This window comes from Setaria italica, chromosome III, assembly GCF_000263155.2.
Source record: "Setaria italica strain Yugu1 chromosome III, Setaria_italica_v2.0, whole genome shotgun sequence".
Taxonomy (NCBI): Eukaryota; Viridiplantae; Streptophyta; class Magnoliopsida; order Poales; family Poaceae; genus Setaria; species Setaria italica.
The window spans coordinates 5,024,132-5,047,947 of record NC_028452.1 but is presented as its reverse complement, the minus strand read 5'-3'; the positions used below and the strand labels follow the sequence as shown (position 1 = coordinate 5,047,947).

The following is a 23,816-nucleotide window of genomic DNA, read 5'->3' as shown; positions in this document are numbered from 1 at the left end:
GTAGTCTGCGTTGCTGTCCATTTGTCCTTCATCACTGACACTACTTCATTTTTCTCATCCTGATCGTCCATGGTTTTCAGGGGATCATGATGTTGACGTCAGGATTCTTCCGGCTGCTTCCGGAACTTCCGAAGATCTTCTGGCGGTACCCAGTGTCCTACATTGTCTATGGCTCATGGGGATTGAAGGTATATATGCCACTTCTAATTTCAATACAAATCCACACCAGTCGAATCAAGAAACGCAAACCGGAAATTCAGATAGTAATGTTTATGGTTGATGTTTTGCACGCAGGGAGGGTACAAGAACGACCTGATCGGTCTGGAGTTCGAGCCCATGATGCCGGGGCAGCCGAAGCTGAAGGGCGAGTACATCATCACCGAGATGATGGGGCTGAGCCTGAACCACTCCAAGTGGCTGGACCTCGCCATGATCTTCGTCCTCCTCTTCGCCTACCGCGTCACCTTCTTCGTCGTGCTCAAGGTCAAGGAGGCCGCCGCGCCGTACATCCGCGTGGCCTACACGCGCTTCACCGTCAAGCGCCTGGAGCGGCGCGCCTCGTTCAGGAAGACGCTGGCCATGACGTCACTGTCGAAGCGGCACAGCCAGCCGCACCCCATGGCCATCCAGGAGGGGCTCAACTCGCCCATGCCGTACTGAGCAGAGGAACACGAAGAGCAGCTGGAATGGAGCTGGTAGCTAATGGTAGCGGTTTGATATCACCGATTACTTGTGGATGTGCTTACAGATATGTTTGTTCGATTGTTTAGGTGTTGGAGCGTTTCACAAAGATACCCACGATACAGTATTGAAAGCATTCGTTTCACTGTAATAACTCTTCTGAACACGATACACATACAAGATAGCGTTGTGCCTACCTGTTTTTTGTTTTACCTTTTGTTTTGTAAACATTAAATTCATGCAATGATCTCCACAAAAATCATGCAGTGAAAATAATACTCTAGGATTTTTTTAGTTTTGTTTTGTAACGTATGGGTAATAATGTTTTCTGAGCTGTTTGGAGAATAAACTTCCTGGCTGAAATTTTACGGTGCTTCCTCTGTTGAAGGATTCTGTGGACATCTTGAGAATCTTAAAATTGGTATCATATGACATGCTTATACAAAAAATCGATCATTTATGCAGTCTGAAAGAAAGAAAGGGGGAGAGATGAACACTTCGAACGCTCAGCTCAGTTTGAAAGTTTCCTTTCCTCTGTTTTGGTTTCCTCCAATTTTCCCTTGAAATTCCTTTGGACCAAACAAGAACTTATACCACAATGAGTGAACCCGTACAAGTTTCAAATGCAGAATTATTTGAGATAAGTTTCACATGCTTCACCAAAGCTGACGCTTCATGTGAGTTCCAGGGTGGTTGCAAGTTTGCCACAAATTCTAGGCGCGGTTAGTCTAGCACTCTAGCTATAGTTTTATGCCAATTTTTTTTACTATTTAACTTTAGATAAAATTTGGCAAAAAATTCAGTCTATGACAAGTGGGTCATGTTACTAGCCAAAACTCATTTAACTAACCAATTCAGATTTTAAAGTAGAAAAAAAGATAGAAGCTGACTTCTGTTTTTCAGAGTCATTAGTTTGACCCAAAACTGATTTAATTAAATGATTCAGTTTTCAAATAAGAGAGAGAGAAATGAACTTTCGTTTTTGTGAGTCATTAGGCCAACACAAACTTATTTATTTAAACTAATTTATAGATTTCAAAGTAAGGAAAGATAAAATGAATTTTTGTTTTCTCTTGGTTATCCGATCGACCCAAAGCTCACTTATATCTGAACTAATTTAGATTTCAAAGTTTTTTAAAAAAATACAGAAATGAACTTTTGTTTCCATTATGTCATTGGGTCCGCCAGGAACTCATTTAGCTATACTAATTTAGATTTCAAAGTAATACGTCTTTAGCTATTTTAAGTATGAAAATAAAGATTTTGAGTTGCAAAGAATTTGAACTACGTCAAAATACTGCAAGGTACTCTGTTTTTGAGCCGTATATGCTTTTCTCCCATCACAGACAAGTAACGCTTTTTGTTGTCTTCATTCAATCAACCATTTTAAGATTTGGTTATGAATATTGATGATGGTTAAATTGCTTTGGTAGATTTTTCTGAAAAATATTTTTTTATAAATTATACTTTTAATATATTTATAAATATTTCGTGTTAGCATATCATTTATTCCGGAAAGACTACGCAGTGACAGATGACTGACAAAGTGACGAAGGCCGCAAACCTTTGTCCGTTTGGGACTGACAGATGCATGCTACGCGTATACGACGCCGCAGGAAGTCAAAAGCTTCAAAATAAATAAAAACAGAATAAGAAAAAGCCCCATCGCTTGCTCTGCTTCGTTTCCACGCGCACGGAACCCTAGATAAGAATCCCTCTCCGATTCCCCAGCTCTCCTCGCCGCAATCCCTCCTCGCCGCCTCCGGAGCCCCGGCCGGTTCCCGCCCCGAGATCGGCCCGGTTCCGCCGCCCGGACCCCGGGGGACCCTCTCCCCTCCTCGATCCGTTCGGGCGGCCGGCGTGAGTAGTCGGGATGGTGTTCTACTTCAAGGCGCGGCCCGAGGCCGGCGACTACACCATCTTCATGGGCCTCGACAAGTACGAGAACGAGGACCTTATCAAGTACGGATTCCCCGAGGACATCTGGTAACCACCATCCCTCTCCTATTTCCTTCTGCTTCGCAGATTTTTGGGATTAGCTCTGTGCGCCTCCATGCTTTACTGGACGAAAAATAGCGGATGGGAAGCTCGTGTTGGTTGTGGTAATTCGAGGTTTCGTGGAAGCTACAGGCTATACTCAGTGCCGAGTTTTTGAGGCCCTCTGGCGAACCCATCGCGAGGGCCCCTCTAAACTATATATAAATCTTATAATATATATAAGCGCTAATTTTTCTTGCAAAGCGAAAACAAATCTAGTGATATATTTTTAATTTAACATGTTTGATAATTATCGAGGAACAATGTAGACTAAAACTAATATGAAAAAAACTCACCATTGCTTAACTTTCTGGAGTAGTAAGCATATGAAAAACGTCTACTAAGAGCATCTGCAGGGAACTCAAGATTCAATTCTCTCACCGGCCCCTTTTCAATCAATATATCTCTACCCTTATTATCAAGATTTCCCCAAGTTCTAGGATCAAAGACATCATGAATAGAAGCTTCTTGCACATCATCAATTGAATTTTCAGGTTGAGAGGAAGGCTGTAAATTTTCATTCTCTGTAGCATCATCAATGTCATCAACTTGTTCACTTAAATTATCATTAACTTGTTGCTGCCCTTGTTCTTCAATATCAAGTGCATCCACAAGATTATCATCAGGCACAACACTGCTTGAAGCTGAAAAAAACTTATGTATAGCACCTTTTTGAGATTCAATAAATTGATCTTCTACTCTTTTCCGTTTTCTTTTCTAAGCCCCCCACAAATGTTTCTTAGGTAACATTCTAAGATTCTAACACCTAAATTAGAAGAAAAACACGACTATATGAGTACCGAGTACTAGAAGTCCGAAGTAATTAATTTAGATTAAAAAACGATCAAGGAAAAAAATACCTAGGACCTAATCGCTGCCTTGCCGTGCGCGGTGCCGTGAGTCCGAGTCGACGAGTTGACGATTCGACGACGAAGCGGAACTCGGAAGCGGACACGCCGAGCCGCCAAGGCACCGACGCGGGACAACCCCGGGAGCCGCAGTGCCGCACGCGCATGGTGACGCAAACTCTCCAGTCGGCAGTCGCACGGCGGCGATTTGCATTCGGTCGGCGGCGCACGCGTCACTGTCCCGTCGTCCCGAGTCCCTACGTCCCGTAGGCGGTAGGTCTAAAGGCTAAAGCCTAAAGAGCCTCTGACTCTGACCCTCTGTTAGTCTGTTCTCTATGTTGCACGGTGTAAAGGGCCTAAAGGTCCGACCGGGGTCTCTCTGTAGTCTGTTCTCTGTCGCAGTATCGCACAGTCTAAAGGGCCCGCCGGTGCTGTATACTACCTCGGGTCCTGGGCCTGGCCCCCTCCCTCCCGTGGGCCCTAGGCCGTCGCACCCAGTGCACCCTTGCAGGGCCGGCACTGGCTATACTAACCGTTGGCGCATCCGATTTGATGGTTTATGGTTCAAGAAGAATTGATATGTACCTTTAGGGGGTGTTTGGTTTGAAGAATCACTCCATTCTGGATGAGGTGGTGCATCATGAGTCCATTCCTCAAATTTGGTGGAATGACCCATTCCTCATACTAGTACTAATTATTAGCCTGTGAGGAATGAAGTGGTGATGGATCAACTCATTCCATTCCACAAACCAAACAAGAAAGTGAGGAGTGAGAAGATGATGGACTACCTCATTCCTCAAACCAAACACCCTATTAGTAACTGACATATTTCTGTAAGTAGGGAGGATTAGCTTAGGTGGAGGAAGCGTTTGTTAGTATATAGAAAGAAATTGTGCATTCTTCCTGTATAAGTTGCGCCTACTCTGTGCAGATACTTTATTTTTCGTTGGGAGTAATAACAGTTGTGCAGACACTCTGTTCAGCTTGTTATTGTAGACTGTTTAGTCAGTGCAATGGAATAATTAGGTTGACCTGTTGGGGATCTTGCAGACCGTGGTCTATATTTTTTGCTTTTCAGTAAAAAATGTTTATCACGGTATGCCGCACTTTCTATCTAGAGAATGAAGCTAAACTGCTTTGAAGTCTCAGAATCATGAAAAGCCGATTACATACTTAGCACTGTGTTTATCACTTTATATACTTTTGCTGTTAAGATGTAATTGTTCTTGCCAATGTGGTTCGGGCAAAAACCATCTCATTCGTTGATTTGTGTAGTTGTGTACTACTACTTAGACTCAGTAGTACGGAGTTCTCCCTAGTGGTTAGCAGAGTGTGAAATTGTTTCATTCATGTGCTTTGTACTGTTTCATAGAGGACAACCACAAATGATTTTGTTTTGGTTTATACTGTAATTCACCTTTTGTACGTACAACAGGGCATACTTGATTTCTTTGTTAGCTTTTCTCATTAAGTCCTAGAATAATTACAGTTTATTTAAGTTTTCATAATCATCTTGTCATGCATTGCACCTTACACTTGTTTTGGTACCACAGGTTCCATGTAGATAAGATGTCCTCTGCACATGTATATGTGAGACTGAATAAAGGTCAGACAATGGATGACATGAGTGAAGGTCTGCTGGAAGACTGTGCACAACTTGTCAAAGCTAATTCCATTCAAGGTTGGACAACCTACTTTATGAATCAGTATTATATCATAAATTCTGCGCTTCACCTTCGCTTGCAAAGGTGCTGAATATTGTACAAGCTGCAGTCTTGAACATGCGATGATTTCTTCTTTTTTCGTACAGGTAATAAGGTCAATAACATTGATGTAGTTTATACTCCATGGTACAATTTGAAGAAGACCCCTTCAATGGATGTGGGTCAAGTTGGTTTTCACAACCCTAAATTGGTGAGAGCTCATCATCTTTTTTATTTACTATTTTTACAGAAGGATTACGTGCATACGATTTTTTTATGTCTTGACAAAACTTATACAATAAAAAATTTACGCAATCTAAATTCCAACTATTATATTTTTAAGGTACATTCATGATAGGGTTCCGTACTGTAAAGTTAGTTTTCTTTATCTGCATACATGGTATAAAAAAAGATGTCCTTATTGTAACTGCATGTGCAATCAGAGGTTTAGAATAGAACCACAAAATGTAGTTTATGGCCTATAGGGAAGAGTTAATTCTTTTAATCAGTTCTGAATGCACTAAAATCTTTGTTTGTATTTGTTCCCTATTTCTTCTAAAATTAGTATGGTAATGCTTGGAATTCCTTTTGATAGCATGTTTACTATTGTGAGTTATATCTGTAATGTTTAGCCTCTCTTTACAAAGTGCAATAAGCTTTCAAACATTATATAGTTGTTCCATATCCATTTCAGTTGTGCCTTGCATAGAACAAATAAGTCATGTCTAACACTCTAACCCAGTACTGTGTTTGTACTGCTACCTCAACTGAGAGAACACATCACAATCAACTAACACCAGTGACAAAATACAAACCATTAACAGATAATAATTATCAACACTGAAGGTAACAATGATATGTGACAATCTATCACTGAACGAACAATTTAGTTAGAATGAGGTTTTAATTTATATGGTGGTAGCATTTTGGACTCAATATGGGCTTTTAGGGGTGTTGCATGTGAAGGGTTTTTAAACTAGATTTTGACCTTTATTTCTCTTACAGTACGTTTTCAATTGTGGAATACTGATACTACATTTTTCTATGTATATAATTTGATAAAATTTCAGTCAAAACTTACTATATCTGACTTTTTCCAATCAAATTACGCCTTACAAAAGTGGACTGATCATAAGTTCCTGTTATCATTTTTTTCTATACTGAACTAGATTTTTTTGTATGAACAACATATTAGGTTTTTATCATTTGTCAGTAAAGTTGTTTCTTGATACATGGATTCAAACTGATGAATCTCTTTTTGCAGGTTCGGACTATTAAAGTAGAAAAGCGGATCAATGAGATTGTGAACCGCTTGAACAAGACAAAGGTGGAGCGGAAGCCTGACTTGAAGGGTATAACACATTCCTTTGCAAGAATTGATTATGCTCATATTTATTCAACATGGCACCTTAGTATCTTTAAACAGAACATGATTATATGTCTCCCCTTTTTTGTTCTGCAATTACCAAAGACTCAACGTCAGTTTTTTTTTAAGGCTGAACCTTTACAATTATACAAAAGTACCTAGATGTCCAAAAGGAGGTATTACAGTAACTTTCTAGAACTTAAAATGGATATTCCTACCATTATATTGAGAACAGTGCTGTTTCCCTATCTGGTTGGCATTTGTTAGTTTTTTTTTTAACCGAAACATGGATTTAGTGCCGCCTTGGTTTGATTCTTTGGTTTGCCACAGCTAGAGTTCCGTTACTTTTCTCCTTTAGTATTCTGTATTTGTTTCAACCTTGCATATTGAATCCATAATCATGACGTCATTTGCTGCAGCTGAAAGAGAGGCTGTGAGTGCTGCTGAAAAGGCAGAAAGAAAGGCACAGCTTAGAGACAAGGTAAGCATATTCCATGCTATGCCAGGCAGTGTTTCCTTTTGTTTTTGTGCTAGTTATGTGTTATTAAATCAAAGGTATGCCCGAACCCTGATTTGTGGTTCTTGTTGGGTTTCAACTCTAGCCTACCCCAACTTGCTTGGGACTGAAAGGCTATGTTGTTGTTGTTGCTTGGCAATGTTGTTGGGGACTGGTCACTGGATGGGTATCTTATTAAATGGAATCCTGATAATTGCTGGACTTTGACATTGAGAATGACTGGATTTTGTTTTTCTTATTCTGTTTCAGAAACGTAGGGAAGAAATGGAGAGACTTGAGAAGGAGAAGCAGGCTGAAATCAGGAGCTATAAGGGGCTGATGGTCCAAGAGAAGATGACTTCCAACAAGCAAATCGCGTCTGGCAGCAAGACCCTGCAAGAGCTCGAAGAAGACTTCATGTGAGGACACCGACAATGTGTCATGCTGAAGAGAGCTATCTGAAGTCTGAACTGAACTGCCTCTGTCGAAGACAGGACAGGTGTCTCCGGCTCGGTTGCGGGCCGCTGTATGTGATGGCTCATGGGTGGGCCATGACATGATATGACTGTTGTCCTTATGGTCTCTGTAGACCTGTTTGATTGGTGAAACAACGAGAATGCATGCTTGAACTGTGGTGATATAATGATCAGTTTTTCATCAATCTGAAATGGTAATGAAACTAGGGGGCACAGATGTAGTCTAATTCGCGAGACGAATCTATTAAGTTTAATTAGTTCATGATTTGATAATGCGGTGCTACAGTAACTATTTGCTAATGATGGATTAATTAGTCTTAATAGATTCATCTCGCGAATTAGACTCCATCTGTGCCATTAGTTTTGTAATTAGCTCATGTTTAATCCTTCTAATTAGCATCCGAAAATCCTAATTAGCTCATGTTTAATCCCCTAAGATTATGTTTGCTTTTTCTACGATAATAGTACATAACAGCATTGGCTTAGACATTCCATCCTTTGCTTGGAGAACACTTTGGGGACCAAGTCATTACTTCACAGTTGCATACACGACGGGTTTTTTTTTCTGTTATATGCCAATTGTACCACTCATTTTATCTCAAATAATTGAACTCTCTTTTCAGTTGCTGCTTCCATGGTTGAAGTCACAAATGAGTCTTTGGACACTGAATATATTAGTTATTATAATGCCTTATAACATATGAAAGTACTTTCAAGTTGAATCTACACCCATGATTTTCATGTTCCAAACTAAATATTTTAGCTGAAAAATAAAAATTTAACTAAATCTTGTCAAAATCTTGAAGTATTTATGATCGAAGGGAGCGAATTTATTTCTAAGATATAATATCAAGTGCATAAAACCATATGTTGATGAATATATGCACAAACTTTTATCTTGACCGTTGAATTCAATTTGAATAGCTTTTTGTGTGGCATGTTTTCCATTCCCCCAACAAAGATAGTATTTCCCATTGCCCCGGGTTGCTTCAAAAGTACAAAGCTTTGCAGAGTTATATCATTATTACCGTAGAAAATCACATAGAGAATTTTTTAATTAACCTTGCTTGAAAAGAGAATTCTTAACCTGCATCACACGGCTGGAACAATACCTTTCTCTGAAAGTGGGCCCTCGCGCTCATAAATCCTCTTCTCCCTTACCCCAAACCGGGCACAACAAGCAACTCCAGCCATGGCGCAGCAGCTGCTGCTCCTCCTGCCAGCGCCTTCCAGAGCCTTCTCGAAGCCCCTCCCCTCCCCGACCCCCGCGTTCTCCTCGCTCTCCCGTCACCACCGCGTCTCCTTCTCTGCCGCCTCCCGGCGCGACCTGCTCCGATGCGGGATGAAGCGTTCAGGTGAGCCGCCGGCGCTGCTCCGCTTCTCTCCCGTCGATTTTGCGCGATGCATTTTTACCAACAGAGGGTATGGTTGGTTGAAATGGTCTCCGTTTGTGTGATCAGGCTTGGTGGCGGAGCTGGAGATTGCCAAGGATAAGCAACCGCAGAGCAGGCGCGCCAATGGCATCTTCTGGATCTTGCTGCTCAATTTCGGCGTCTACTTGGCCGACCACTTGTTCCAGGTACCGTTAGGAACATCTCGAATTTCAAGCCTCTGTGATGCGTCTCTTGCATAAGGTGCCGATGTTTTGGGTGTGTTTGTGTTTAGAACTGGATGGGGAGAGGTCTTGGTGAGCAGGACATTTCATTTTCATGTATTTCAGAACCACTCTGTAATCAATTTCTACTAATATGTTTATACTACTATATAGTTTACAATTCTACAGCGTTCAAGCTAAGGCACTAATCATAGTCACAGTCTACTGACTCATAAAAATAAATATGATGTATCTTGTATATAAATAGTAATAAAAATTATTCTGGCAATCTGTAAAAAATATATTCTGGCAATATAGCAACATTTGAGCTGCCCGTCTACATACCTAACATCAGCATCATCTTATTGATAATTGTTCGGAATTTTTTATGGACCTTATGCACAGCCCATATATTATTCAAATGCCTTAGAATTGTAAGATTCCATTGATAAAATTGTTGTAGATTCTAGACTGGTTATGGTTATATCAATGCAAGGATGAATAAGAACAGATGTAATCACATTCTTTCACGTAATAAGAGATGTATTGAAATTGCTCACTTTATATCTTATAAGCACAAAGGCATATATTACATTTTTTCTTCCTGTGCTGAACTATATATTACTTGTCAACTGCTGTTCCCCTTGCATTTCAGATTCGGCAAATAAAAGCACTGTACCTGTATCATGCATGCCCTACATGGTACCAATTCGTGACATCAACATTTTGCCATGCCAACTGGTTAGTTTGACTTGATATTTCAGATTCATTTATTTTCCCTTTCACAGCTTGGTAGGTCATTTATCCTGTTCTATGAATCTACAGAGTTGAGTGCGACTAATAGATATAATTAAGTTTTGTTCATGTACTTCTTTTTGAGTGTGTTTACTCATTAAGTCATTCTTGATTATCTACAGGAATCATCTTTCAAGCAATCTGTTCTTTGTGTATATCTTTGGTGAGAGTTGATTGCTAAAAATGAATGCTCTGCTTGATACTTATAGTTCAGTTAAAGGACGCCTAGTGCTGATCTAAATATACAGGAAAGCTTGTTGAGGAGGACGAAGGTAACTTTGCTTTGTGGATGTCTTACATTTTGACTGGTGCTGGGGCAAACTTGATTTCATGGTTGGTTCTTCCAACATCCTCTGTGTCACTTGGAGCATCTGGTGCTGTTTTTGGCCTTTTCACCATTAGTGTTCTAGTTAAGGTGATTAATTCAATCTTTTCCATTTCAGTTTTTTTTTACTTAACAGCCAGCCGGAACCAGTCAGCCAATCTGTCTCTTTTAAAATGTTGCCTCTATTGTCATGGCAGATGTCATGGGACTGGAGAAAGATTCTTGAGGTGCTTATCCTGGGACAATTTGTTGTTGACAAGGTACCTTCAGCACACTAGTTTGTTGCTTTCCTTAACAATATCCGAAGTAGAAGTGGATGTCATTTGCAGAATTATAACGAAATGGATGATTTTTTTTCCTTGCCACCTTATTTTACATGGAAAATCAAATAGATTGATCTACTGGTGGCATATCCAGTGCTTCCCCTAGTTATGTTAACACTGGAGGGCACGAATGGCAGGGACAACTGTGCTAGCAAGGGCAGTTGTCTGTTACAGTTTCAGAACCAGGTTCAAGATTATTGTACATATGACGAACCAGGCAAATTTGCACCCCTGCCACCATCCCCAGGGAAAACTAGTTAAATATTTGAGCATATAATGTTGACTGATGGGTCTTTTCATTTATTGTGTTTGAATCGGGAACACCGCACAAGGTACACCTACACCCCTGGTTAGTTGCACATCCTCACAATGCTCTGAAGTACTGGAATCACTAGGTTAATTCATGTGACGATTTGAAGCACAGCATCTGTTAGTCGTTCAATTACACTAAAGTGTGTACTAACTCTTCTAAAATGCTTAGTGTAATCTCTTCTTAAGGCATGACAATAACCTGACCCCTAACATATGTATGTTACAGTCTAGTGGATGAATTGCTCTGTTTTATGCATTAGCAAGTATTGCGACTGACTATTTTCATAATGTTCGAAGTTCAGCTCTGTCAGTACCAAACAAGAACTCATTCTGAACTTCCGAAGTTCCTATGATCTTGATCAGTGTTCCTTTACCTGATAGGTCATGGAAGCAGCACGAGCAACAACAATCACAGGCCAATCATTTCAAGTAAACAACATAGCTCATGTTTCAGGTGCTTTGATAGGTGCAGCATTGGTGTTCCTGGTTAGCAGAATCGCCTTTTCATCAAATGGTGATAGCCCCAAGACAACAAAAGAGAGCAATAAATAGGGAAAAAATAATTTATCAACGACATGGTCATCCTGACATAGTATTATCATTCATTACTATTTCATTATATATGATAACATTGTTCCAAAAGTTCAGTTATGACATTTCTGTTTTAAATGAAAGATCATCTGGAAGGTCAATGCTAGCGTGTAAAAGTTCATCTCTGGATGAATGCAAGCATCTGTTTATCTGACATGTCAAATGTTTTTCCTTCACATTTTCCTTTTTTGCAAGAATCAAAGATTGATAGTTACCACTAACGACATCAGAATAAGAACTCAGGAATAGTATTAAGGAATCTCAAGCGGTGGCTGATAACATTCAAGTCCGAAAAGAACCATGTTTGTAGAACAAGGTGACACAACAATCGTGTGAACAAAATGTTATCGCACTACGGTTGTTAAGTATACAAGACCAATGTGGCTAGAAATGACAAAAGAAATGCAAAATTTACCATGTCAAGTTGGTAGTAAATGACAGCTTCTTGACAACTAGAATTCCTGTGGAAGCTTTGGCATTTGCCATTCCAACATGTTACCCTGTCTCGTAGCTTCCTCGATTGACCATTGTGGCCTTGTGTGTGTGAACGTTTTTGTTAGCAATTGTCACTCTGTTATTATGTTAACTCCAGTAGCAGAGAAAGAGCAACCATACTAATTTTTTTTCTCGAACACGGAGAAGAGCTGCTTATCAATATATTAAAGGGGTGTTTATCAATATATTAAAGGGATGTTTGAATCTTTAGTTCGGACTAACATTCATGTCACATCGAATATTTGGAGGCTAATTAGGAGGACTAAATATGAGCTAATTATAAAACTAATTACACATACGGAGACTAATTCGCAAGATGAATCTATTAAGCCTAATTAATCCATCATTAGCACATGTTTACTGTAGCATCACATAGTCAAATCATGGACTAATTAGGCTTAATAGATTCGTCTCGCAAATTAGTCTCCATCTGTGCAATTGGTTTTGTAATTAGTCTATGTTTAATACTTCTAGTTAGTATCTAAACATTCGATGTGATAGAAATTTTAGGAGGTTCTAAAGAACCACATGCCCAATAAGAAGAAACAACCATACTAATTTTTACCAAGCATTAAGAACAAAATGCAAGCATACATTATTCAACAGCATCATTTTTTTTTTATAGGATCCATTCAGTTGGCAATGAACCAAACAAAAAAAAGAAGCAGAAATGTCTACGCCCATTAGTTCTCTTGTAGTATTCCCTCCGTTCCAAATTGTAGGTTATTTTGACTTTTCTAGGTTTATAGATATTTATATATAGGTGCATAATAATATCTATGAATATAAAAAAATTAAAATAACTTACAATTTGGATCGGAGGAAGTACTAAACGAGCTTTGCAATCTTATCTTGGTGGATCTGCTGCAGGCTTTCATGTGACTTTTGTCAGCGATCGTCACTTTCGCTTCTCGGTCTCTTGCAAGTCAGTGGGTTTTCTTGTCTACAACCTACGATGTTTTATTGGATCTGTTCGATGTTTACTTCCATCTCTGGAACAATGGGCAGCTTACCATGAATCAGATAAACGTCGTTGGGCAGAAGAACAAGCAAAGGAATGGACATATGTTCAGTCTAAAAAGAAACAGCGACGTGATCGTCAAGCTGCTAACAAATGGGTCCAACGTTCAACCCCCAAGCGTGTCCGTTTTGCATCAAGGCTGGTGCAGGACTCTCCAATTTCAAAATTCAGTCAATTTATTGAACCGAGTTAGAAATGTCTCTTTTCACACTAGAACAGATTGGTTGTTACATGCGAAATATTCCATGTAGCTGGGGGGGGGGGGGGGGGGGGGTTGGTTAGATGTAAATTTTGATGCGGGTCTTGGGAGAGGCTCATCCGGACCGTACATCTTAGAACTGACGGTCTGTAGTATGTTTTCCACGATTGCACTGGAGGGTGGGTTTGCACTGGATATTTACCCGTGTTAAAAACCGAACCCTGTCTCATAGACAATATACACCTATGATGGATTAATTATTTGCCATGCGATGGCAGTATTGTTGAGATGTTTTTCTTCTTTTCCTCCAACGATTACCATAGAAACTTTTAGCCATTGAGAATGAACGCAATGGCACCGTTAAACCTTTGTTTAATTATGTAATAGACTTCTATCAGATCCCTGCGCACAAACCCAGTGCGATCAAGAATGTGCTTGTCTTTTTTGGTGGAAGTTTTGCAATTTTGCACTTGAGTATGACAGTATCCATTTCAGGGCCTACCTGAGAATAATGGATGAGAAGAAATTGTTAAGGCTTAGTTCTAAATTTCTAGATAAGCTCCGTTTTCAACTCTTGGAAGCAGTTCTCTAGTCGAATGTACAGATAGCGACAGTACTGAAAACTCACACATCATCAAATCCTACAGATTATCTCGAACACAAGTGCCCTCTCCTCTGTTTTCTTCACACCATTTGAGCCCCCATCAAGAATATTTTCCTGTCTCCACCCCTGCCAGTAACACAGACAGTTCATGAGTTCAAAAGGAATAACTATTTGTGATGAGTTTATCACATACGGTTTTCAGGAACCAAATTTGATAGATGTTGAAGTATGACCTTGGCTGTAGTATTGTGATAAGCTCCCCCTTGACCACTTGCAAGCAGTTCTTTTCATAACTATCATGTGTGTGGTTGTCCAATGTACAAGTCGCCGACAGTTTTCAAGACACACCATCATCATCTACCAACAAAAAAAAACCCCAAAAAAGAGTATACGTCGAACACAAAAGTGTTCTCTTCTCGATTCTCCTCGATCACAGGAAAAAACCTTGAAATTTTAGCTAAAATCAAACAACAGCTAGTCCTTGCAGGCAGCCCTGTCCACAGATCACAGCTCAAATAAGCCCAACACCTACCTACCTACCCGGCGGCGGATCACGTCGTTGTACCCTCCACCATGGCCGTTCCGGCTGCCGCCACGAGCTCCCAGCCTCGCGGCGGCAACCGCCGGCTCGACCTCCGGCCGGTGAACGGACTGAGCGGGCCCGACGGCGTTGACCGCCTTGTCGCTCATGCACGCCAGCAGGCTGGTGGTGGTGGTGGCGATCCCGCTCTTCCTCCTCCGGTCACTCTTCGCCGCGGCGGCGTGCCGCAACGAGCCACCGCCCTCGCCGCAGCTGAAGTAGTGGTAGTAGTACCCCGACGCCGCGCTGGAGAAGTTGCCAGACGCCGCGCCGTCCGCGGTGACCACGCTCCAGACGACGCTCGCCTCGCTCGGCGGGTACGCGCACCCGAGCTCGCTCGGGGCCGCGCTGTCGTCCTCGGAGCCAAGGCTCCCTCCGCCGCCGCCGCCGGCCGTGCGCGGAGCATTCCCGGCGACGATTGTGAAGGCGGAGTTTTGTTGCGTCGCAGGGCCCAACGGCATGAACTTTTCCCAAGATTTGACGCGCCGCCGCTCGTAGGAGGGGCCTGTCGCTGCGGGATGCAAGACCGCCGGCGTGGACATCTCAACCAAGTTGGCGGACCGGCGGTGACCGTGCCCTGCGATCTCAATGGGAGAGAACGCATCCCTTCCGGGGAGGACCCTGTAGCCGTCGAGGAGCCATCTGCCGCTGCCAGGCCTCACCGTCACCGCGGCGGCCTCCTCGAACGCGGGCTCCAGGATCAACTCTGTTCTTGGAGACAGCCTTCGCGCATCGCTGTTACATTTCTCGCCACAAGCACCGAGAACGTCGCCGCTGGCTTCCATTTCGTCGGCACTCACCGACTCCTCGCCGTCGCCATCACCCCCGGCACAAGCGCACCCGGCCACGCCAAGAAGCCACCGCCGCAGGTTATTAGACGACGTCGACGAAGCGCGCCTGCGGCCGGTGCGCTCACTCTCCGCCCCGGAAGGCGGCTCCGCTTCGACGGCCAGAGCGCCGGCGGCGCCGCTGGCGATAGCGCGCAACTTGTCAGCCGGCGGCGGCTCGTTGGGCAGCAGCGCGGAGCGGCTGTTCCAGCTGGCCTCCGACGAGCTGGTGGCCGCCGTGGGCGTGGGGACGGACCGGTCGTGCTCGATCGTCCCGGTCCCCGTCCTGAACGCGGACGACAGCGACGACGACGAGCGCCCGCACCACAGCGCGTCGTCCCCGTAGAAGTAGCGCTCGGCGGCGAAGACCCCGAGCTCGTCGGGGTCGTCGTCGGCGTCACCGTGATGCGGCTTGCCGGCCGCCGGCGCTCTGCGTCCGTCGCCCATGCTCGACCCCGTCCGCTGGCACTGCTGCGTCTGCCCAGAGACAGAGCACGGATCGGCGGTAGCTATATCTCGCGCTCAGAACGTGCGGCCACCGCCGCGGGGAGACGGTCTGGTGGAGGGAGCTCTCGCGAACGCCATTTTCGCGGCTTGATTGCCATGGGTCCGGCGCGAGAAAATTCCCCCTGGCTGCCCCTTGTCTGTTGGTCGCGGGTAGCTCTCGGGAGGCTGTCGTTCATCTTGTGGCTGCTCTGCTCCAACGCCTCGCTTTCAAGGTCTTAACTCCCATGGCGTCCCCTTCTTCTTATTCCCCATCTCCGGACCCCAGATCGGTGAAATTCAGAATAAACTCAACACATATTCAGGTTCTTTGTGCGATTTTTGTGCAAATTCAAGTCGTGGGGTGTGGTGAATTTGAGACATGCGTAGGCACTGTGACGACCGCTACGATTGTAGATAGTGCGTCGAGATGTTCGACAAGATGCATGTCTCGGCACGAAAACCAGATTTCTTATCTGACACGCGCGCGTCACAATTTGTAAAGCATAATCGATACATTCTTTCAAGAAAAAAAGAGGGGAAATAAGCTTAGCATGCTTGGGCCACCGGGCAAAGAAGCGACCAAGTACAAGCCTCCATACTTCGCCGAGCAAAATTTGGTTTACTCGCATGGCCACTGCTAGTGGAAGGACCCACCAAATGTGAGATGGAACAACTAGCATCCAGATATATATCTCAACATATTAATCATTATGATTAAGACACATACATACCATGACCAGGATATATTCAAGAGAAGTATTAGTCTAAAATGTTTAGGATTTTATTTAAGTTTGTACTAAATTCTACGGGTAGTGATATGGATCCAAAATCTCCTCCTTAAGTTCAGTCTGACGAATTAGAGAGTCATTTTAACGCATCCATGTTAATCCTCATGGAACACACTACAAAACGAAGATAAATCCTCGAAACCCCAAAATAACGCCTATTTATAACATAGCTGTTGGATGTATTTTTAAAAAATTATCCACATCCACAATTATGACAAATAAATTAAAGTAATTGACATAAATCTATATCTAAATTAACCACCTCTACAATAATATATAACAATAGATATTTTTATTAATACAAGGTTAGATCAAATCTGAGTCGCAGATCTCAATTTTGGATGGCTTAAAAGACAAGCGCTAGCTGGGATCCTAAAATGTGCAGATATTTCATATGCGCTCCCTTGAGAAAATGGTATTTTCTTTGACCAAGAACTATGAGGAAAATCCCCCAAGTATAGATCAGGTCGATTTTATATTAAAAGATAAGGTGTCTCTAAAAAAAAGGAGATGCTGACATAACTCGCAAAGACAGGAGATTTTGCATTGCCCATTCATGTCAAATGCACTAAGAGCAATCCAAGAGCCTCCTTAAAACAACCAGAAAACCAAATTTAGGGAGAAAAAAAAATTCCACGCTCCAACAGCTCCCCCATCATTGCTCAAAAAATACAGTAACCTGAATCCAACCTCCGTTCCCCCGCATATTTGCACGAGCCAGCGCTACCCCAATCGCCCCTTGCACGCTCATTTCCCGCGCGCCAGCCGTTTCCTGCTCACCGCGCCGCCACGTCGATCCGGCCGGCGCGGAGGCCGCCGCGACCCCTGCCACTGCCCTTAGGAGGAGCCTCATCGTGACCGCCGCCGTTGTTGTTGGGCCCCGCCGCGGCCGCGCAAGTCACCGTCGGGCCCCCTCCGCACCCCCGGGCGGAGCCTCGCGCATGGCTGCCGCCGCAGGAGCCGCTCGCTGGTGCTTCCAATCCCCGCTGCTTCGCCGAGCCCTCGGTGCGCCACCTACCGGCGCTTCCCCTCACGTCGTGCTGCTGCGCTCCAGGCCGCCACGAGCCCGTGACACTAGAATGGACCGTGCGGGGTGTGCCAGGCTCCAGCTACCACGCGGCAGCGTCGCTCCCGGGGGCTCCGCCGCCCGTGCTTGGATGAAAAGGGAAGAAGAAAGAAAAAGCAAATGAGATAAGGATGGGCGGATGAAAGAAGAGATGCAGGGAAGGGGGCAGCTCAGCTCAGGGGTTCACGCATGCTGATGTGGCAAATTTTAAAATATTGAGAAATTTGTTATTGGGGATGTGCTGTGGGATGGTATGGTTTTGGAGAAAAAAAATTTAGTAGAACCCACACTACATGATTTTGGGGAAAAAAATTTTTTGACAGACTCTCGGAGACGCTCTAATACTAAATCGCGTTGACACTGCTAAAAGTTCTTACACCTTATAAGCTCCCCGCATGCGGCATGCGTGGTCAAAAGCTCAAAGAAATTAAAGGGCAATGGGCAAGTTTGAGCCCTTCCGGTGCCTAGAAACGAGCTCCGCCTCTCACGCCTGTTTCGTCTTCCTCACCTCGCCATTTTTAAGCCGTGCCCGACATCTCAGATCGCACCAGCTAGCTATACCGCGCCGGAGGGAGAGAAGAGGACTGATCGAGCGCGATGCCGCAGCTGCGTAGCCTGATCGCGTTGCTCCTGGCCGCCACGGCCGTGGCCGACGTCGCCAGCGCCGCGCCGGCGCCCGGCCAACCACACAAGGGGCTCGTCGTCACCGGCCGCGTCTACTGCGACAACTGCCGCGCCGGGTTCGAGACCACCGCCTCGCACAACATCGCAGGTGAGAGTGAGACGGCGGATACCCATTGCCATTGCCATTGACTTGAATTCCATCGCCATCGCCACTGACGACGTTGAGCTTGCGCGTGGCGTGCGTGCAGGGGCGACGGTGCAGATGGAGTGCCGGCACTTCGAGACGATGCAGCTGCACGACAAGGCGGAGGCGACGACGGACGCCGGGGGGTGGTACCGGATGGACATCGGCGACGACCACCAGGAGGAGATCTGCGAGGTGGTGCTGCTCAAGAGCCCCGAGGCGGACTGCGCCGAGATCGAGCAGTTCCGCGACCGCTCCCGCATCGCGCTCACGCGCAACAACGGCATGGAGCAGAACGCCGTCCGCTACGCCAACCCCATCGCCTTCTTCCGCAAGGAGCCGCTCCAGAACTGCGGCGAGATCCTCCGCGCCTACGCCCTCTACAACGACACGTCCGAGAACCCTTGAAGAGATCGACATTAACATTGGGGTTTCGTCTTCCAGCAGACCACAGTGATCGATTTTGATGGACGATGGATGTTAGCGAACAGATTCCTTTCTTAGAAATAAAAGTAGTTTGCGTCTTGATTTCCCTTGGTAGTTATCAACGTTTTGTGTGTAGTTGTATTAATAATCTTTGCTGGTACCTTGGCAAACAAAAAAGGAACAAGTATTCTGCATGCAAATTCTTGATTTTCATCAGCTTTGCTATCAAGCTTCTACATTCTCTGAAAGTCTGAATTTTACAATTGAGTGATTGAACTATATATACGATGCTGTATGGCTAGATCAATTTCCAGACTTTGTAACCAATTAACTGGCCAGCGATTTACTGGATCCTGTGGTCTAAAATGGAACGTGTTTCTTCTAAAATAAAACTACCATATTAATGTCTGAAACTTCATATTCACTTGATTTTTGAATATGTATGTTTTGGACATACTATGTATCAACAAACATACCCGTCCCTGCAAAAGAAAAGAAGCAAAGGGAGCTGCTAGTGTTCATCAGGCGCCTGAAAATTTCTGACTCATCAGGCGACAGACCGTCGGAGCATCCAGCAACTATAACTTAGCCGATGTCTTCAACCTTCAGCCACGCTTTCCTTCTGTTCAACGATTACAACATTGGAGATTATTTCAGAAGGTCTGGAAAAGAAAAGGAAAGGGGTGCCTTTCAAGTCGGGGCCTCAGCGTACTGAAACCGGAAAGAAATCAAGTCGTGCGCGTCGTGAATTCTTCCAGGATCGGCATCGGCTAGAGCTACGACTACGAGCTGTATGTGTATGCGGACTCCAACTGCATCGTTGTCGGTTCACACCCGGTGTCGGCCACGCCACGGGCCGCAAACTATATGAGGCAACCTGCCCGCCGCATCCACTCTCCCTGCCGCAACTGCAAGAAACCAACCGTTCATGTCGGCGCCGGACGACGCGCCCGGCGGCGGCTCGAGCTCCGCGGCCGAGCGGCCGGCGGCGATGAGGAAGACGTCGTGGAGCAAGGACGAGGACGCCGTGCTGCGTGACCAGGTGCGGCTGCACGGCGCGCGTAACTGGGAGGGCATCAGTGCCGCGCTCCCCGGCCGCAACGCCAAGTCGTGCCGCCTCCGCTGGTGCCAGCACCTGGCCCCCGGCGTCGCCGCCGGCAGGCCCTTCACCGCCGAGGAGGACGCGCTTGTCGTCGCGTGCCACCGCGTGTTCCCCAACAAGTGGTCCACCATCGCGAGGTTCCTCCCGGGCCGCACCGACAACGACATCAAGAACCGCTGCAACACCGTCCTCCGGCAGCAGCTGTACCAGCAGCCGCCGCCGCCGCCACTCCGCCGCCGCCACGACGGGACGCTCCCGCTGTTCCCTCTGGTGCCCGGGGATGTCAGGACCAGTGCCAGGGACGGCAGCCCGGTGCTCCGGCGCCAGCCGCCCGACGAGGCTGTGGGGGAAGATCAGAGCGGCGCGTGCCTCGACCTCTTCCCACTGGTTCCTGGGGATCTTATTAACAAGGCCAGGAACGATGCATGCGAGGCGGCGGCAATGGATGTAGATGTCGGCGCCGGGGACCTGCTCGAGATGAGGCTCTGGCCGGCGTTCACGGCCATGGCGGTCTTCAGGGCGATGGTGCAGGCTGTTCGGGCGCCGTAAGACTTTGTTCTCGTTTAATTTTTGTTGTGATTCTGATTTCCGATGAATTCCTGAAGAAAAGTTTCTACCGTGTAGTAGCATTGCATGAGAACTGTAATGAAAATTTGTTATCTTTGTCTCCAAATCAAGAGGGCGATGATGTTATTGGCTAGCCAACCGCATTTTTTTTCATTTGGTCTGATGGTCTTTTTCTTCAACTTTTTTTTTATGGTCTTTTTCTTCAACTGTCTCAGTCATCTTTCTTCAGTTACGAATTACGTATTGCCGGCAAACCCAGCCCATCAGACCTGATGGGCTGGCAACGACGGCACGAGGTTGCAGCCCATCAGGCCGTCTTGTGCGGCCCAATCGCTCATAGCAGGCGTTTTTCCCGCCGCCGGCACCAACCCCACACGGCCACACCACTCCTGTTCCTCCTGCCTGGCTCATGGAGAACTCCAACTAGGGCCGTATGTTCAAGCGATCTTACTGGTTCACATTTCACGTTGAAAATAGCCTGAAATTTTGCTAATTTCAGACGTTCGAAGTATAAGGTGCAAACATGAAGGAAAAAAACACGCCATTTGTCGAAGCAGCTTTGTTTGCATTGTAACTCGGGGACATTTGCGATAATAGCTTCTCATGTACTCCTGCCAGTCAAGATGTGTTTGGGCATATTTTCTACCACTTTGACTACCAGTCAAGTAGCAATCAAATCATTTGGTTTGGACATTTGAGGAGGAGACGGCTTGTAGATTTTGGGACCTCGGTTTTTGTTTTCATCTGAGCCTGCCTCTCAATATATAATTGGCGCTGGATTCTGCAGACCCTGAGCACCAACACCACCTGATTGATGCTTCCACCCAGCAGGCCAGCATTAACAATTCAACAACGCTTCATCACCGGTATTCCTGCATCATCGACCCCCTTGCATATATGCTCCCCTTTTCTTTTTACTGAAAAAAAAATGATTTACATGATTTTCATATGTGAAGACGTCCTTTTTCTTGCCGCGATGATATGGCCGACATAGCGTACTTTTTTTGAGAGTAAAGCGAAATTACTGCAGGAAAATTCCCTTTTCCCTCCAAAAGTTCAAGAGAAAGAAAGGAGGAGAGAGCTCGTCAACCTCTCTTTCTCTGTGCCAGTCTCTGTGTATCCATATTCCTGCTCCCAAAGCAGGTGGTGGTGGTCCCAGCCTCGCTCGCGTCCATTCTTTTCCGGGCATCGCCGTGCACCTCGCCACCACGCCGTCGCCGCCGGGCGCCGGGCCTATTTATACCACTGCTCGCCCTCGCCATTCCTCATCACAAGCGAAGCAGAGCGCAAGAAGCACTACACCTTCCTCAGCACCAGTTCCTGCTTCCCTTCTCGTGATCAACAAGATCATCAGCATGTCTTGCTGCAACGGCAACTGCGGGTGCGGCTCCGGCTGCAAGTGCGGCAATGGATGCGGCGGGTAGGAACCTAATCGAACCTCGCAACACCTGATGAGATCGTTGTTTCGTTTTCCATGACGAAATCTGCAGTAACTGATCATGTATCTGAACTGACGAATGTGTTTACAATGATCATATATGCAGCTGCAACATGTTCCCTGACGTGGAGGCCACCTCCACCACCACCACCACCATGGTCATCGCCGCCGCCACCAACAAGGCGTAAGTCGTACGGAATGATCCTTTGTTTCGTCTTCTCGATTCGTCGCCGCCGCTGCTGTTGTTACTGAACCATGACTGCGTGTGGGTGCAGGAGCTCCGGCGGGTTCGAGGCCGCCATGGAGAGCGGCGGCTGTGACTGCAACACCTGCAAGTGCGGCACCAGCTGCGGCTGCTCCTGCTGCAGCTGCAACTGAGGCGCGGCCGCCATGGAGCACGATCGAGGAGGAAGGAGAACCCCCCAGAACGTATTATATAGTAGCAGGCCAGCGTCTAAATAAGATCTTGCCGACTGAAAATTGTGGTTAATTGAACACTGCTGTATCAAGGAAATTATATGTGCCTGCCTATTGGGGGAAAAGTTACATGCCCAATTGAAATGAAAACGTAATTACAGTTTGGCTAAGATCTTTCTGTGAATGGTACAAGTGAAAATTGAGGCTCCATATGGCACTGCTACCTCATAGAGTACGTTAAGATTCTTGCAACATCGCCTATTCTCCACCTCCTCGTCCAAAGATCAGACAATCGCCATGTTATTTTATTTTTGTTTGAAATCTCTAACTGATGTGAATCTAGAACAACATAGGTCTCTTTGTCTTTCATTTTCTCTTGAATGGATATCCCTAGCCTCAGTTATGTGAAGTTTGGAACCATTAACCACAGTATGACAACAATGTTGAATCTGGAACCCTGTTCATTCCATCCACAGTGTCTGAACTTTTCTTCAGAGTTGACATTGCTAGAAAATGAGATAATGATGATAACTCCATGCAATTCTGATCCTTAACTGAAATCAGATAACTCGTTTTGACCTATCGCCCCATTGAGGTAAACGAGTCATCAGCTCCAGAGTCAACATCACATCCTTAGGTAGATTTCAGTGCCGCCATGGGGAGTGAAGCTGTGAAGGTTGCCATTGGCCATTGCCGTGGATTCTCAGCTACGACAGGCGCAATGAAAAGCCACGGCTTGGCAGCTCCGATGGCGGGAGGCGGCGGACGTGAGATACCGTGAAGCGCTGCGCAGCGAGGGCTCCAAGCTTCCGTCCGTCTCATCGTCTCGACGCTCCGCTCCGGCGAGAGCCGGTGCTGAACAGGATGGGAGCGTCCGCCAGATCCATGCTCTGCGCTGGCGTGTCCTCCGTCGTAGCCGGTGAAGAGTTGGAGGAGCTTAGGGTGGTCTCCATCACCATCAGGACTGAAGCCCAGCGGCCTCGCCGCCAAAGTCAGCCGCAGACTGGCGGCGGCGGCGCGAGACGGGGGAGGGAGCGGTTTTGCAAATTACCCCCTAATTCGGATCGCGATTATTATTCTCGATACAAACATTTACATTAACACCCCTGATTTGGATCGCGATTAATAGTCGCGATCCAAATATTTGCAGAAACCCCTTGATCTGGATCGCGATTAGTAGTCGCGATCCAAATATTTGCAGAAAACCCCTCAAGTCAGATAACAATGTTTCAAATTCATCCCTCGTTTTGCGCCCGCTGTGCTCCTCGGTTCCGTAGATCTGTCATGGCGATGGCGCTCGCCGGCGGCATGGTACGCCGGAGATCTGCGCCTGCTCCTTCTCTTGATACTCCGGCAGATCCTCATGCTCTGCGCCATCCTCACCTTCTCCGCCCCTGGACGTCGAGGATCTGGACTGATCCGCCGCCATCTGTGGGACTGGGACC

At 45.7% G+C, this 23,816-nt stretch overlaps 7 protein-coding genes across 7 annotated transcripts in view; 6 read left to right on the top strand and 1 right to left on the bottom strand.

The window, feature by feature from the left end:
- The window catches only part of LOC101752665 (ABC transporter G family member 12), a 5,751-nt gene extending 4,697 nt beyond the window's left edge, over positions 1–1,054 (top strand). Inside the window, exons 7-8 of the mRNA XM_004960586.4 lie at positions 81–188; positions 295–1,054. Of these exons, the coding sequence (XP_004960643.1) occupies positions 81–188; positions 295–660 (474 nt within the window). The 3' untranslated portion in view covers positions 661–1,054. The remainder of the gene's footprint in view (positions 1–80; positions 189–294) is intronic.
- A 1,264-nt stretch (positions 1,055–2,318) lies between these two features.
- LOC101786814 (coiled-coil domain-containing protein 25) lies at positions 2,319–7,805 on the top strand. Its single transcript, XM_004960583.4, has 6 exons — positions 2,319–2,667; positions 5,120–5,247; positions 5,377–5,480; positions 6,534–6,621; positions 7,055–7,116; positions 7,402–7,805. Exons 1-6 carry the CDS (start codon positions 2,555–2,557, stop codon positions 7,552–7,554), a joined length of 648 nt encoding a protein of 215 aa, XP_004960640.1. The 5' UTR covers positions 2,319–2,554; the 3' UTR covers positions 7,555–7,805.
- A 943-nt stretch (positions 7,806–8,748) lies between these two features.
- LOC101786420 (rhomboid-like protein 11, chloroplastic) lies at positions 8,749–11,703 on the top strand. Its single transcript, XM_004960582.3, has 7 exons — positions 8,749–8,962; positions 9,068–9,186; positions 9,857–9,942; positions 10,119–10,159; positions 10,245–10,411; positions 10,519–10,581; positions 11,338–11,703. Exons 1-7 carry the CDS (start codon positions 8,800–8,802, stop codon positions 11,506–11,508), a joined length of 810 nt encoding a protein of 269 aa, XP_004960639.1. The 5' UTR covers positions 8,749–8,799; the 3' UTR covers positions 11,509–11,703.
- A 2,077-nt stretch (positions 11,704–13,780) lies between these two features.
- On the bottom strand, positions 13,781–16,092 carry LOC101785617. Its single transcript, XM_004960580.4, has 2 exons — positions 14,100–16,092; positions 13,781–13,992 (listed from the first exon to the last, which is right to left on the bottom strand). Exon 1 carries the CDS (start codon positions 15,718–15,720, stop codon positions 14,395–14,397), a length of 1,326 nt encoding a protein of 441 aa, XP_004960637.1. The 5' UTR covers positions 15,721–16,092; the 3' UTR covers positions 13,781–13,992; positions 14,100–14,394.
- Positions 16,093–18,059: 1,967 nt separating this feature from the next.
- LOC101786018 (major pollen allergen Lol p 11) lies at positions 18,060–19,035 on the top strand. Its single transcript, XM_004960581.3, has 2 exons — positions 18,060–18,385; positions 18,486–19,035. The coding sequence occupies exons 1-2, from the start codon at positions 18,211–18,213 to the stop codon at positions 18,827–18,829; spliced, it is 519 nt and encodes a 172-aa protein (XP_004960638.1). The 5' UTR covers positions 18,060–18,210; the 3' UTR covers positions 18,830–19,035.
- A 740-nt stretch (positions 19,036–19,775) lies between these two features.
- LOC111256694 (transcription factor MYB25-like) lies at positions 19,776–20,498 on the top strand. Its single transcript, XM_022825078.1, has one exon. The coding sequence runs from the start codon at positions 19,776–19,778 to the stop codon at positions 20,496–20,498; it is 723 nt and encodes a 240-aa protein (XP_022680813.1).
- A 1,136-nt stretch (positions 20,499–21,634) lies between these two features.
- Positions 21,635–22,541, top strand: LOC111256638 (metallothionein-like protein 2C). The gene is made up of 3 exons (XM_022824910.1): positions 21,635–21,936; positions 22,061–22,138; positions 22,230–22,541. The coding sequence occupies exons 1-3, from the start codon at positions 21,872–21,874 to the stop codon at positions 22,330–22,332; spliced, it is 246 nt and encodes an 81-aa protein (XP_022680645.1). The 5' UTR covers positions 21,635–21,871; the 3' UTR covers positions 22,333–22,541.
- The last annotated feature ends 1,275 nt before the right edge of the window (positions 22,542–23,816 follow it).